The 15,147-nt window shown below is 41.7% G+C and overlaps 1 protein-coding gene and 1 long non-coding RNA gene across 2 annotated transcripts; one reads left to right on the top strand and one right to left on the bottom strand.

Moving 5' to 3' along the window:
* Positions 1-1,617: 1,617 nt before the first annotated feature.
* Positions 1,618-2,408, bottom strand: LOC149105594 (uncharacterized). Its single transcript, XM_089270717.1, has one exon. It carries the CDS (start codon positions 2,246-2,248, stop codon positions 1,931-1,933), a length of 318 nt encoding a protein of 105 aa, XP_089126843.1. The 5' UTR covers positions 2,249-2,408; the 3' UTR covers positions 1,618-1,930.
* Positions 2,409-11,337: 8,929 nt separating this feature from the next.
* On the top strand, positions 11,338-11,974 carry LOC149105595 (uncharacterized). The gene is made up of 2 exons (XR_016201173.1): positions 11,338-11,367; positions 11,510-11,974. It is a non-coding gene; the product is annotated as an uncharacterized LOC149105595 (long non-coding RNA).
* Positions 11,975-15,147: the final 3,173 nt, after the last annotated feature.

Here is a 15,147-nt window from a genome sequence, read left to right on the forward strand (position 1 = left end):
TGTCCCATGAAGGTAACCGAGCTGGCCTTGAATTGGAGCTTCTTCGGGGAAAGTCGTAGGTCATAGTCACTGCACTTGTCTAATAGGGCGATCAAATTTCGGTCATGGTCAATCTCCGCTTCCTCTTTGGTGTCACCACATCCAAATATGCAGATATCATCAGCAATGTTAATGATACCCTGGAGGCCATCCAGGAACTCGTGCTGTTGACGTTGGTATTGTTCTGGTCCCGAAGAGATACCAAATGGCATGCGTGTGTAACAATAACGTCCGTTTGGCCCCAGGAATGTGGTGAGCAGTGACGAATCGTCATCCAATACGATGGTGTGGAAGGCTTCCGATACGTCCACAATAGTAAACACTTTCGCCTTTGTTAATAGTGGTAGCTTCTCTTCGATTGTTGGGATGGTTGAGATCGGTCTTTTGATCGCCTTGTTGATCGTCTGACTTGGGTCTATGCATATTCTCAGCTTTCCATTAGGTTTCTCTTTGACCAGAATATTGGAGAGCCATTCCGTAGGTTCCGTTACTGGCTTGATGATTCCGTCGTCACAGAGACTCTTTAGTTCGTCATTGACTCTGTCAAGTTTGGCCACTAGAACACGACGCCTTGGGGCGTGTACAGGGGTGACATCAGGGTCCATTTCGATTTGCAAGGGGCTGCCTAGTGGTTTTCCGCGGCCTGGTCTGAACACGTTGGCGTAGTGTTCTAGAACATCTTCCTTTGTAATCGTTCCAGGTTGGGGAGATGAACGGGGCGTTGCTGTCTTGCTTTCGGTGCCCTCTCTGTCAACTGCATGAGTTTCGTCTGCATAGATCGTTAAATAGTGCAGAGCCTGTGCATCTCGACCACTGAGAAGTGGTGGTTTTCCTTGTGGGACGTCTACTACTAGGAACTCTAAGAGGTGTAGTTTCCCTTTCCTTTCGCAACACAGAGTTACCTGACCCTTTGGCCGCAAAGTCTGATCTCCATACGTGCTGATTGTGATCTTTGTCTTTGAAATCTTAGCGCTGGGAAACAGCTTTCGCAACAAACTTTCAGGCATAGTATTGCACGTGGATGCGGTATCAATCTGAGCTCGCACAACTTTCGTTTTGCCACCGTGTATCAAGTGAAGATGGGCGAAGAAGTTTCTTCCAGGCCTCTTGTCAGACCACGCTGTCTTCTCGCCATCGATCGCAAAAGCCTCCTCGCTCGGTTCGCTTTCGACGAAATTCGACTGTTGATGTGGTTTCTGATGACTTGGTCTGCTTTTGCAAGCGCGAGAGAAATGGCCGATGATTCCGCATTTATTACATCTCTTGCCGTAGGCAGGGCAGTGCCGTTGGCGAAGTTTCTTCCAGGCCTCTTGTCAGACCACGCTGTCTTCTCGCCATCGATCGCAAAAGCCTCCTCGCTCGGTTCGCTTTCGACGAAATTCGACTGTTGATGTGGTTTCTGATGACTTGGTCTGCTTTTGCAAGCGCGAGAGAAATGGCCGATGATTCCGCATTTATTACATCTCTTGCCGTAGGCAGGGCAGTGCCGTTGGCGAGGTTATTGATGGCTGCCATTGCATCAATAACAAGGTGTCGATTGCCGGTGCACAACTTCTTTTCCAGTTTTCGGCTTGCCTGTGAAGTTCACCTGTTCTTGATTGCCTCTAGCGGTCTTCATCAATTGGTTGGCGTAGGTAGTGGCTTCAAAGCATTTCGCAGTTTCGACCTCTTCTTTCGAGGTAACCTTTGTTTGTGAGACGTCCCGATGCCTGTGGCCTTTGCCGATCAGTTTGACGCGAAGCGTTTCGGACGCTAAACCAGCGATGAACTGATCTCTCATGAGCTCGTCAGCAAAATTCTCGTACTCGCATTGTGCGTCCTGGTTGCGGACTCTTGTTTCCCACGAAGCGATAGACTCGCTTTCGTCTTGAATGAGGCCGAGAAATTTCTGTCATTCGTCAGAAACCCCGATACTAGCGCCATAAAATTCTTTCAACGCAGCCACAACTAGGTGAGGTTTCTTCTGATTCTCTTCGGTCAGTCCCAAACTGTACTTGTATATCGATTTCGCTGCTGGAGACAGAGATGCTCGAAGGCAGGCCATCGCTTTGTCCGGTTTAGTCCATTTCTGTTCGTCACTTTCCTTCGCTGGGTCGTACCAGTTCTGCATAACACAATAATCCACTAAATCTTCGATGTACACTTCCATGTCATGTTTATCGTCGCCCGTCGTTTTCAGAGACAGGAATGGAGAGGTAGGCGAAGCCATGATGCTTTAAAACGCTTTAAAACGGCTTAACCCGTTGCCACAATGTTACACGTTGCTGTGTAAATGATCGAATGATTTATTATTCAAGAAACTACATTATACATACTCATTATGCATACATAGTGCGTGCCGATGTGATAGAATGTGCTGATGCATCTGATTACACGTGTATATTACTACATGTGCAACAGTATTTATTATGTTCGTGTGTTCGGTGGTTATGGGCGACCGTCGCTTCCTTTGTTGACTCAAGCAATGAAGCGAGGTGACAAAAAAATCTAATTATATTTAGTTCTGGTTTTGTTTAATTTCGTTGAAATTTTAATATTGTGAAGCTAGATTGTTAAGGAATAGATTTTACTACTGTCGATATGAGGTAGATATTAACGCTAAAGTGATATATCGCTCCGAAGTCAGGGTTTTTAAGAGATTTTTTTGCAAAGCGTGAGTTCAGCGTGACTTTGTAATCTGAGATTTTTGTTGACCCTGAAGAAACAAGGTTTGGCGAGTAAACATTACTGATTGCGTAATTCAAAGCTGGCCGAGTGGAGATCTGCGTCTGGTCTCCGACAAAAAAAGCAAGAAGATCTGTTAGATCTTATAACCGCGCTTTTAAAATTTAACTGTTTGCTTAGCACTACCGTCGGAACGCAGTGCACATTCCAAAGCAGTCATTGATGATTCTTTTCTTACTGTAGACATCACATCACTTGATCAACACAAACTGTATTATTGCACCATCAGTGGTAGCCGTTGACAAACCTACGATGACGTAATGGTCTTAATCTAGAACTTTCTTCGGGATATGTATAGGCATGAACGATATGAACGACACGATGATAACACTATTAACAGCAGCTTTCTTTCTCAAAAGTCATGATTATTAAAATTTCACTGGTGTTTTCCACGAGTAAAGGGCTAGCAAAGTAGTCACACAAGTCATATAATTTAATAATAAAACTCTATCCCGACCGATGTATCGATTTTGGTCACACCAGTGACCACAGATCGATTGAAAACGTGACAGAAAATTGGCGTTACTTTCGATTCTCACCAAATTTGGACAGTGGGATGATCTCATCATTAGCCATTTTTCAGCTCTTTTCGTCATATTGCCCCCTCGGGAGAATTTTGTCAAGTTAGCTAATTTATTATGCAAGCCACCGTAATGGCGGTCGCCGTCGGCGAAATGTTTATTTGCTCAAAATTGGGGCAAAATCTTTTGGAGATGGAAGTCAGGACATTTGTAAGGATACAGAAAGTAATTTGGGACCAGTTGCTGGCTTCTAAGGCTGAATTTATCCAGAAGTAAGCTGTATTTTCGTTTTCGTGCCGAAAGCCACGCGATGAAATACAGGACGTAACATGTCGATTATTTCGATAGTCGATAAAAATCGATCATTGTCGTTCGTTGTCGATACTAATCAATCGACAAATATCGGAAATCGGTAAAAGTCGATCACACAATTTATTGTGATTATCGACTTTGTTCGGTTATGATTGATTTTGATCGATTTTGATCGATTTTGATCGATTTCAATCGATTTCAATCGACAAGTATCAGAAATACAAAAAACGATGTATAGCGTAGGTATACGTAGGTGGCGGAGTGGTACAACAGTCACAGGTGCAAGGAGAAGCAAGGGGCATACAAACCCAGCGAATTTAGCCAAACTAGCGGAGAGGGAAGAGAGTCGTAGGAGCTTGTATTTTTCAAATGTTGAACTGAGTAAAAACACTGATGAAATAAAATGTCAATTTACTTTACTTTACTTCTTAATTACTTTGCTGGCCGCGATTTTTTTCCCGCATCTAGTCTAAACTTTGAACCGTTCTGTCACCCCAAAGAAGCACGACTTCGAGTTCTCAGGATCTCTCATCTCCCCGCCTAGAGAGACCCTGGGAACTAGTTTGGTTTGAGTTATGCAAAAGATCGCGATTTAGTTCAGCTGAAACTGTTAATGGATCATTTCTCGAGGTAATTTAAACATTCTATTCTGTAATGAATAACAGACCACTTGGTTGTTCAGGTTTTTATTTAAGTTTATTGCCACACAGATTTAGTTAAGAGCTGTTTACACTCGGTATTAAAAAAAAGTCATCGGAGCTATTATTGGTTTGGTTACTTGAATTTCGTGGCTGATTGAAACATTTGTCTGCATTTTTGTCGATAAAATCGATAATCAATTGAAAATCTTGTGATTATCGACTTTTATCGACAAATTTAACTTGTCGATTGACAATTATCGACAAATATCGAATACTATCGACTTATCGACTACGTTTTCGATGATCGACTTAGATCGACATGTTACGTCCTGTGAAATATTATCGGCTTATTCTGCTGTCTTGTTCTCTTTTTTCTCTTGGTCTTGTTTGTAGCCCGCCGAGGCCAGTCTTTCGTCTAAATCAGTTGAAAAAAGTTCGAAAAAGATGTTCCCACTCAAGTTTAAGCTCTCAGGCGATAATTCTGGAGTTTTTTGGCTGAAACGTCGGCTTTGTTATGTTCCTGTGTTTCGGTTGCTATGGGCGACCGTGGCTTTCTTTGTTAGGTCAAGTCTGGGGAGTGAGGTCACAAAAAAATCTAATTAATTCTGGTTTTGTTCGATTTCGCTGAAATTTTAACACGATAAAGCTAGATTGTTAAGGAATAGATTTACCTTCTGCCGATGTGTGGTAGCTATTAATGCTAAAGTGATATATCGCTTCGAAGTCAGGGCGTTGAAGAGATTTTTTTTGCAACGTGTGGGTTCGGCGTGATTTTGTAATCGGAGGTTTGTCCATGTATTAATGTTTCAACAGCTTTTGGCGAATAAACATCACACATTGCGTGACTCAAAATTTGGTCGAGAGGGAGTTTGGATCTGGTCACCGACAAAAAAAAATAATAATAATAAACCAAGGGTAGAACATGAACCGCGCTCGGCCCATGGCCGCGCGGTTAAAAATAAACCACGGGTAGAACATGAACCGCGTTCGGCCCATGGCCGCGCGGTTAATAATGTATAGTTACTTTTGTTCACATATCAAAAAACAAAGACAAAAAACGTGTTACAACCTCGAAGATCGATCGTGAACATGTACCGTAATCGTTTGTGAAAACACGGCCTCCTTTATACTCAGATAGTGTTTTGTAAACATAATTACAAACTTCCAGCCATTGAATAAAATAGTTTTGGTAGCAACTGTCAATCTAACAAGGGGAAAAAACGAGAGTCAACCTTCCCGACGGTAATGCTGTTTCTTCTGCGGTCCGCATCATTTGTTTTCATTAAGCTTGATATTATTTTTGTTGTTGTTGTTTTATTTTTCCAATTCTCAAACCCAAATTTTTCGGGTTGATACAAAATTGGGATATCAATTTAATTTTGTTTGTTCTCACATTTTGATTTACGCTGTGGCTAAATGACCGGCAGCCAGTCAAGGTTTTCAAATCACTAAATGACCGGCAGTCTGATATTTTTCTCAAATTTTGAGGAATCGAAGGAACCCATCCAATTCATATGTCGATTAAGAACTACCAAGTGATCCAGAAGAGCTGTATAGATCGCAAGTATAACGCTTGGTTTACGCTTGGCTCAGAGAGCGAGACCATGGTTTGTGATACTTTGGATTTTTTTTAATTCGACTGCCGGGCACGGTTTTCAAATCACTAAATGACCGGCAGTCGTAGTTTAGAGAATCGAGCGAACCAATCACATTCAAACTATTATATTTCGAATAAGAACTGCGAAGCGATCTTCCAGATTCGTGCCATATCTCTAATAGGAAAGAGTCAGCTGGAAAAATTGTGCAGCCCAGTTAACATGTCAGTAGGAACGAACATGTTCATAAACGGAAAACTAGACAATTCCTTTTTATACTCTGCGCTAAATCAAGGTTTCAAAATTGAGTCTGAATGTAATGTCTGCGACGGTGGAATTGTCCCCATAATGAATTTGCAACTAACATTTGGACAAAGCACTTCACCCTCTTTGAATTGACGGAAATAATGAGACAAAAAGATGACAAAGAACTTGCTCAGATACTCAATCGTTTGAGAGAGGGAAAGCACTCTGAAGATGATATAACCATTTTGAAACAAAGACTTCTGAATGTGAGGCCTGGACAAGATACATTTGTTTACTACAAATGCATCCATAGATGCTCAAAACAATGCTCTGTATACCCTCTCTAAAGCTGATAAAGCTCAGATTAAGGCTGTGGACATTATAGTTGGTGACATTTCTGATGATCTCAAGAAACAAATGACAAACAAAATCCCAGATGAGACAATGGGTTTACATGTATATGTGCTAGTGTCACTAACAACTGCAACAAAATATGACTGACAACTAATATTGATGTGACCGACGGGCTCACCAATGATGCAGAGTGTGTCATAGAACACATAGACTACAGAGTTGAATATCCACCAGACCAAGTTAATTATTTGGGTGTCATTTCCGCATCCTGACATAGGCAGAAACCAGCGTAGGGAAAATGCACATTTATACAAGGCAACTATAAATAGAAGTTGGACACCAGTATTGGAAGTGACAAGACATTTTCCAAGACTATTTACCGTTGTCAAGGCGACATATTAAATGAGGCAGTTGTTGATTTTCCAGCATCCACAAGAGAGCACATGCATTACATGTATGTTGGCTTGAGCCGTGTACAAAACAGCTCTGCACTGCATATTCGTAATTTGAATGAAAACAAATTAAAGGTTAGTCAGAAAGTTAAAAGTGAAATGAGCAGACTAAGAACACAAGTAAGCCTTGTGCCTTAAGCAGTGTTACGGACCGACAATTCACCTCAAACAAAAGCAATCTTGTTACAGAATGTTAGATCTCTCCACCTCCTCATAGATGATTTGCAAAGTGATTACTGTAAAGAGAGGGACACACACACTTCTGAGTGTAGGTTGAAATGCGTTTTACTCTAATCACGAGACCCTAGATATATCGGTATCTCACAATCATTTAAGTGTCAATCAAATCCATCGGAAGCGGCTTATATTGTAACATCTCCCATTTTATAACGAGCTTAATTAGAACTTAATTTTCCACTGTGGTATGACAATCGATATAAAACGGTAAAAATGATATAAAAAAAAGAAAACAAAAAAATCAAAGTCACTGTTCTGAGCCTAGTATGCGAACTCTAAAGTCCTGGAAACGAGTGTCCACGTTTGTAAGACTAGTTTGCGAACTTTAGAGTGTCTTTAGCACACGTAATCCTGAAACCGTACAGGTTTCTTAATGGTCCTGGAGCTTGTTCTTGCTGCTGGTGCAGTTGTGCAGGCTGCAAGGTCTGTGCTTGCTGACAACGTGGAAGTTTGTGGACTGCACTTTCAGCTTTAGGGCTGTCTTGCTCTGCTACGTGCTCAGACTGAGATGGTTTGATTCCCTGTCTATTGCGGCGTAGCACTTCCCCTCCACTTGTTTCTACTAGGTAAGACCTGTCTGAGAATTTCTGAAGACAAGTCCCTGCCTCCCATGTCTTGCCTCTGTGAGAAGGCGCAATACGCACTTCTTGGCTAATGTCGAGGTCTGGGAGCTCTTTGGCATTCTTGTCGTGGTAGCTCTTGGCCTTCTGGCGTTTCTGGTGTATCTTTTCTGCTACTCCTTCAGTAACTTCAGGATATAGCAGGTTGGTTGCTATGGGGACCAACGTCTTCGTTCTTCTTGGCATGAGCTTTTGCACTTGACTTAAACGTATACCAGCTGTGGGGGTATTTCTGTAATCCAGCAAACTTAGCCGGGGGTCTTTCTTGTCTTTCAGGGCTTTCTTGAAGAGTCCTTTGACAACTTTTACAGCTGACTCTGCTTTGCCATTGGACTTGGAATGATAAGGTGACGAAGTGACATGTAGAAACTCCCACTGTTTCGCGAACTCGGCAAATTCTTTACTGGCGAACTGCGGTCCATTATCTGTGACCAAAACATCTGGAATGCCGTGCCGGCTGAATTGCACTCTCATGAACTTGATAATGGCTGCAGATGTTGTTTCCCTGAGAAGGCTGACTTCTACAAAGTCGGAGTAATAGTCCACTAGGACGATGTAGTCTTTGGACTGAAGAGTGAATAAGTCTGCTGCCAGTCTACTCCATGGCATGTCACGAATCTTGTGAGTCTGCAGTGGCTGTTGGGGGTTGCTGGCTTGAAATTCAGCACATACTTGGCACTTAGTAACAGCCTCTTTGATGTCACTGTTCATGGCTGGCCAGTAGACACGATCTCTCGCCTTCCTCAAGCAAGCTTCTATTCCAAAATGACTGGAGTGTAATCGTGATATCACCTCAGGTCTTAGTGCACGGAGAATGATAACACGTTGACTCTTAAAGAGTATCCCATTGTGCAACGTAAGATCTTCGCGAGTTCCAGTAGTCCCTGATGGAAATAGGAACTTGTTCCCTTGTGTCAGGCCATCCCACAAGTATTGTGCTCTTGAGGGTCTGCATTATAGGAGCTTGTTCAGTGGCTTTCTGTAGCTGGGCTAGTCTTTCGCTGGTAATCTTGACTGTGTCTAACGGGTTGATTTCTTCCAGTTCTAGACCAAACACCTGGAATTCATCATGAGACTGGTCGCCTTGATCTTTGAGGTAGGCAGGTGGTCTGCGACATACATTTGGGAACCTGGCTTGTACTGCACGTCGAGGTTGTACCGTTGAAGTCGTAACAGCATTCTCTGTAGTCTGCTTGGGGCTGCTAGCAGAGACTTCTTAAAGATGGATTGCAGTGGCTTATGATCAGATTCAACAGTGATCTGCTCTCTCCGTGTGATGTACTGACTGAACTTTGAGCAGGCAAAGATGATGGCTAGGCATTCCTTCTCGATCTGGGCGTACCGCTGTTCCACTTGTGAGAGAGTTCTGGATGCAAATGCAACTGGTTGGCCATTCTGCAACAGGGTGGCTCCAAGGCCCTTCTCGCTAGCATCACGTTGTATGGTTACTTCTGAATTCATATCATAGTATTTCAGCACAGGGTGTCTTGTAACCAGTTTCTTGATCTCTTCAAAGGAGTCATCGTGCTGTTTTGTGCAGATAAACTTTGCATCTTTGACGGTCAGTTGACGTATTGGCTGAGCAATCTCTGACAACCGTGGGAGGAACTTGGCCAGGTAATTGACGAATCCAAGGAGACTCAGTGCTTGCTGTTTGCTGGTAGGTTTGGGCATCTCACTTACAGCGGTCACTTTGTTTGGGTCAGGTTTGAGGCCTTCACTGGAGAGGACATGTCCCATGTACTTGACTTCGGGTTTTCTGAGGTTCAGCTTCTTGGTGTTAAACTTTAGGTTGACATCACGCGCACAATTCAGTAGTTTCAGCAAATTCTCGTTATGGTCTAAGGTAGCTTCATCCAAAGTATCACCGGAGCCTATCACCAGAATGTCATCTCGTAAGACTTCCACGCCCTGCAGGTCACTTAGGTGTTCATGTAGCTTGCATTCAAACTCTTCCGGTGCTGCATTAACGCCAAAGGGCATGCGGAGGTATCCGTACCGGCCGAAGGGTGTCCAAAAGGTGGTAAGCTTGCTGCTTTTCTCGTCTAAGCTTATCTGATAGAACCCATCTTTGGCATCTAGGGTGGTGAAAACCTTGGCCTTGCTTAGCTTTGGGAGTACTTCCTCCAAAGTGGGCATTTGGTATTTCGGACGTTTTACCGCTTTGTTGAGATCTTTGGGATCTAGACAGATTCTGATCTTCCCAGGCTTAGCAACAACAACCATGCTGCTAATCCAATCGGCCGGTTCTGTTTCTTTCACTAGGATGTTTTTCTTCTCTAGTTCTTCTAGTTTTGCTTTCACCTCTTTGTGTAGCGTGACTGCAATTCGTCTGGGTGCGTGATGCACTGGCGTGACGTCTGGGTCAACTGTGAAGCTTGTTTTTCCAATGTGACCGAGGCCTCCAAAAACGTCTTTGAAGTCATTGAGAATCTTTTCGTTGGTGAGCTTGGGCTTGTTTTCTTGAATAGTGTTGACTTGTGCCGCCGGGTCACAGTTTATCTTCAACAAACCCAGGGTTTCACAGGTTTCTGCGGACAATAGCGGCTTGCTTTCTCCTTCTACAACTTGAAATTTGAGCGTGTACTGTTGTTTGTATTCCTGGCGAACAAGTGGTTTCATCACGGAACCATTAAACAATCGGAGCCTCACTTTGCTTGTTTGCAGAGCTGGATTGCCATCTTGATTGATGACTGACAGATCACGATAAGATAGCACATTGCATGTTGCTCCTGTGTCAAGCTGACATTCCAAGGTCGTCTTGAAACGATCAGTCGTGTCTGTAAATTCGAGCGCAGCAAAAAGCTGTTTCCCTTTGGCTTGCACGGACGAAACTTCTTCGACTTTGAAGAAAAATTCATCAGATTCTGTTTCCGACGTTTCTGCTTCCGACGAGTCTGAAATCGATGCCATCTGTTTAACTTGCGATGTGCGTGATACTGATCTGCAGACTGACGCGAAGTGGTTTCGTTTGTTGCATGCTTTGCATACTGGAAATCATTGTTATGGTGTTAAGCCAACCAATTCCAAATATTCATATCATTGGTATCTATCACTTGAAAACTAAAGTTACAATTTCACAGTTAATTGATCCTGTTACTCATCTTCACAACTCAGTATTAATAGAATCTACAATTCCAACTGTACTACTTGGGGATTTCAATGGAGTCTTACTACAGTGATCATAGGCCTATTTATATTTCTATGAAGGCTGTTTGAATATTTCCCTGTATGTACATGTTTCATATGAGATCATTAATTTATTAATATATAATTTAGCTGACTATGGAAACTTTACATACCAAATAAATACAAGTCATGTATCTAAATGTATCAAGCAACTAGTTAAATCACACAGCAAAACAGTCAGAAAAATTTATTGGCAGAAACAAAGAATGGTTTGAATTTACTGTCCCTAAATTCCTAGTCTTCATAGAGATTCAAAATTACATGCAACTCTACCAAAATTTGCAGATGCTGTACATAACAATGCATTTTTTTCAGGTTAAAAGAATTATTTTAGCTCCAATATTTCTTGAGGGAGAGCTTAACATTATATAACTGGAATTTTCTTTCTGAACCCTTTCTAGAAAAGCAAAAAAATATCACTTGGACACCTTAGTTAGGTAAGCAGCTTATTTTTATTGGGGGAGGGGGAGGGGGGTGGGGAGAAAGGGAAGCAAATTAAAGATATACAATATTTTTTCTGCGTATAATCATTTATACCCTTTAAAAATGTGTCACTATTATATTTATTGTGTATTGCAGGTGAAGCAAGTTGTACTATCGTGCATCTGCATATAACCCAGATGAACACTGCAATAACAACTACAGTATAATATGCAAGTGAGAGTAAGCAGATGTTAATATTAACAACATTACTAAAGTTAAATGAAACTACCAGACCCCATTATAAAGGAACACAAAAATTGAATGTGTCAATCTGTCCCTATTAAGAAAATACCAATCCTGCAAAAATATGTTTATCGGAAGTATAAGCTATCCTAACTGTTCCAGCTTATACCTGTTGAATTTCCATTCAGTTCTTAAAATGGTGGTTATCATGCTGTACTTCTACTACGTGTGTACCCTGCTGTTGTAAAGATTGTTATTCATAACCCAGCAAAAATTGTACAATCTGAATGTACATGTATAGGAGACTGCTGGCTAGAATGTCTCCTCTTAGCTTAATAAGAAAGAAAATGCTTCTAATAAAAGCAGTGTTCATCTTGATTTTTGTTGTTGCACTCTGTTGAAATCTACTTTCAATTACGTAATAAATAATAAATTATTTATAATTTATGAGAAAATTTTAAGAGAGATCAAATTCACCCACCTACAGTGTAAAGGGTGGGAGGCATGGTGGCCTCATGGTTAGTGTGCTCGGCTCTGGATCAAGCAGTCCAGTTTCGATTCCTGGCCATGGACATTGCGTTGTGCTCTTGGGCAAGACACTTTACTCTCACAGTGCCTCTCTCCACCCAGGTGTATAAATGGGTACCGGCGAACTTAATGCTGGGGGTAACCCTGCAATGGACTAGCATCCCATCCAGGGGGGAGTAGAAATACTCCTAGTTGATTCATGCTACAGAAACCGGGATAAGTTCTGGCCTGGTAGGCCACTTGACCTGTATTCAGACTTGACCTTTACCTAAAGGGTGTAAATAAGCAACCATTGGACATCAGAACCCATGCATCAAAGGATGTTTATTTTCCTGTTTTTCACTGCTGTATCAAGAAGAACTCCACAATGATCAATTCCTCTCCTCTTTTTATTCAACTAACTTTTCTACATTCGTCTGATTCATCCATGAGCCTTTGATTAACACATTTTGCAAGAAGTCAATTTTCTTTGCTCATTAAATGTACGTTTGGTGCCTGAATCAAAAAGTTGGAATTTTTTTTGATTCTTTAAACTTAAATAATTTTGAAGTAAGTTCAGCTCATGAATAAGTCAGTTATGTTTAAAATGAAAATTTTTGTAAGCTTAATTTATAAGTTTACTTGAGCTTTATTTTGTGACATATGCTTTAGTCTCTTAAGATGCGCCTACAAAAAAATTCCCGCCACAATGTGTCACCTTTAACTAAATAAATGCCTTTCGAATTTTCTTGAAGGTCATTTAAAAAATTGTTTCGTGGCAGCCTTGGTCAGTGAGCTAACTTAAAATGTAATAATAACTAGCACGATGAGATGTAAGAAGAGGGTCCCCTATACCTCTTCTGAAAACAGTTTCACGCAAAAGTAATTGGCCTTTTCACCCATCACGAAAAATTCGAAAAACAGCTTCACGTTCACAGAAAAAAGTAAGCAATCACGTTTCACGCGAAAATGCAAAGGCTAAATCACGTGTCACGTAAAAATGAAAATTCTATTCACGTTTCGCAAAACATACAAATACAATCATTACAAAAATGTATCTGGCAATACTGAAATGTACCACAATAGATATAGCTGCACATGGCCATATTTTGATAATTTCAGACTCTCTCGTCGTCAGCATGTCTAGATCTTTTGTGGATTGGGTATTATGCACGTACAGTGGAACCCCGTTAATACGGACACCAAAGCGACATGCCAAAGTGTCCGTATTATCGGGGTGTCCGTATTGAGCCGTATTTAAGCGGGCTCTCAGATAAAAAGTCACGGACACGTGCTTTATCGATACCAAGACTAAGGCAGACATTTTTTACGACAACAAAACGTTGTTTTGATTGTAATGTAACTGTAAAATTTAACTATAGAAACCTTATGGTCATTTAACTATAAAGGTTGACAACGCGGACTGCAGCTAGGTCATGCACGAGGTGACAAAGCAATAAAGATGACAATATGAATAAAATATGCAAACGCTACCTTCGTGAAGACAAAAGAAAGAATGGCATCGAAGCGACGGTTGAGCAGACATCAGTTAAGGCTGGATAGAGTGTGGATACTGACAGATTAACTCACCTTTTCCGCAGAACCCTCCATTTTCTGCCTTTTCTCGATCGAAATGGCGTGATACCCCGCGTGTGTGACCCAGCGTGACAGACTAGATTCTAGGCTCTCCTGGTTCATTGTTGCTGTGGTTAGTTCTCAGTCCTCCATCCTCACGCGCGTCGAGAGATGTCGAGAAAGGCAGACCGTCACGCTTTTTACATCCAGTTTGGTGTAGTTTACGAGCTTTTGTGACGCTAAAATCTCCAAAAATGTGAAAAATTATTCCCACAAAAGTCGACGGTTCACAAATCACGCGAAAGTAAATGCATTTTTCACGGATCACGAAAAAATAGAAAACCAGTTTCCCGAGGACGGAAAAATATAGATTCACGAATCACGAAAAAAAAAATCCTCATTCACGCTTCACGCAAAGAAAAAACGCCCATTCACGCGTCACGAAAAATGTATAGGGGACCCCCTAAGAATTACATGTACGGTCACTTCACTCCATAGTGAGATCGCTACAAGTTTTGATTTTTGTTTCGATTTATTTCTGATATGCTCTTAAAACCTACAAGTAAATTAAACATTTGCATCTTAGCAACTTTAAGCTTAAAAGCGCAGTTAAAAACCTTGAGTCTCCGCTGTAGTAGAAGTCCCTCCAAACAGATGCGTATATCGCGCTATTCTTCATTAGTTCCCATCCATCCCCGCGAAAATCTTTACAATGCTGTCCATCGAAACCATGCGCCTTTAGTCGACAGAAAACTTCATCAATATGCAATATCCAGGGTGTTTTTCATTTAAACGTGACAAATACCACACGAAAAATTCAGAAGCTAAGACCAAAATCACGTTACAAATCAGGGTGTTTTCGATCGGGGGCTTTGACAAACACTTTCTGGGACCCGAGCAAATCACCCGAAAAGAGCTCTGAAAAGCTTTCGGGCCCAAGATCTAGACGTTTTTAGGTCTTTTGAGAAACGCACGCCAGGTCAGTATCCCAGGGGGGTGCTTCCAGAAAAATTGAGTGGGGGTGTGCGTCCCGCTTCCCAAAACCCTTACCCTATTTATGACCAAAATCTGCGATATTCCCTTTCCTATTTATGACCTGACTCTTAAATCAAAACCCTGTTTCACACCTGCGTTATGATTGGTTCCCTAGTTCAGACCAATGTTAAGTTACCATAAACATAATTTGTGAAGGGCTTCTATTGTTTTTCTTTTCGATAATGATGAAAAAGTGGCTTCTTAAAAACTTACCCACATGAAGGCTAGAGTGCAAAAACCATACCCTATTTATGACCAAAATCAGCTAAAATCGATACCCTATTTATGACCAAAACGGCTGAAAAACCATACCCTTTGGCCGCACATACCTATATAGCCCATATAAGGGAGTACCCCCCGGCCCCCGCCGGGGTCACTATATCGCTCCATGCTTCCACTCCCGTGTATCACCGGCCCATCAATTAAAAAATAGG

Source organism: Orbicella faveolata, unplaced genomic scaffold (assembly GCF_042242905.1).
Source record: "Orbicella faveolata isolate gen_17 unplaced genomic scaffold, um_ofav_v1 contig_34, whole genome shotgun sequence".
Classification (NCBI taxonomy): Eukaryota; Metazoa; Cnidaria; class Anthozoa; order Scleractinia; family Merulinidae; genus Orbicella; species Orbicella faveolata.

What these genes read in the sequence shown, in the direction of transcription:
- LOC149105594 (XM_089270717.1), bottom strand. Translation starts at nt 2,248, where the DNA reads ATGGCTTCGCCTACCTCTCCATTCCTGTCTCTGAAAACGACGGGCGAC.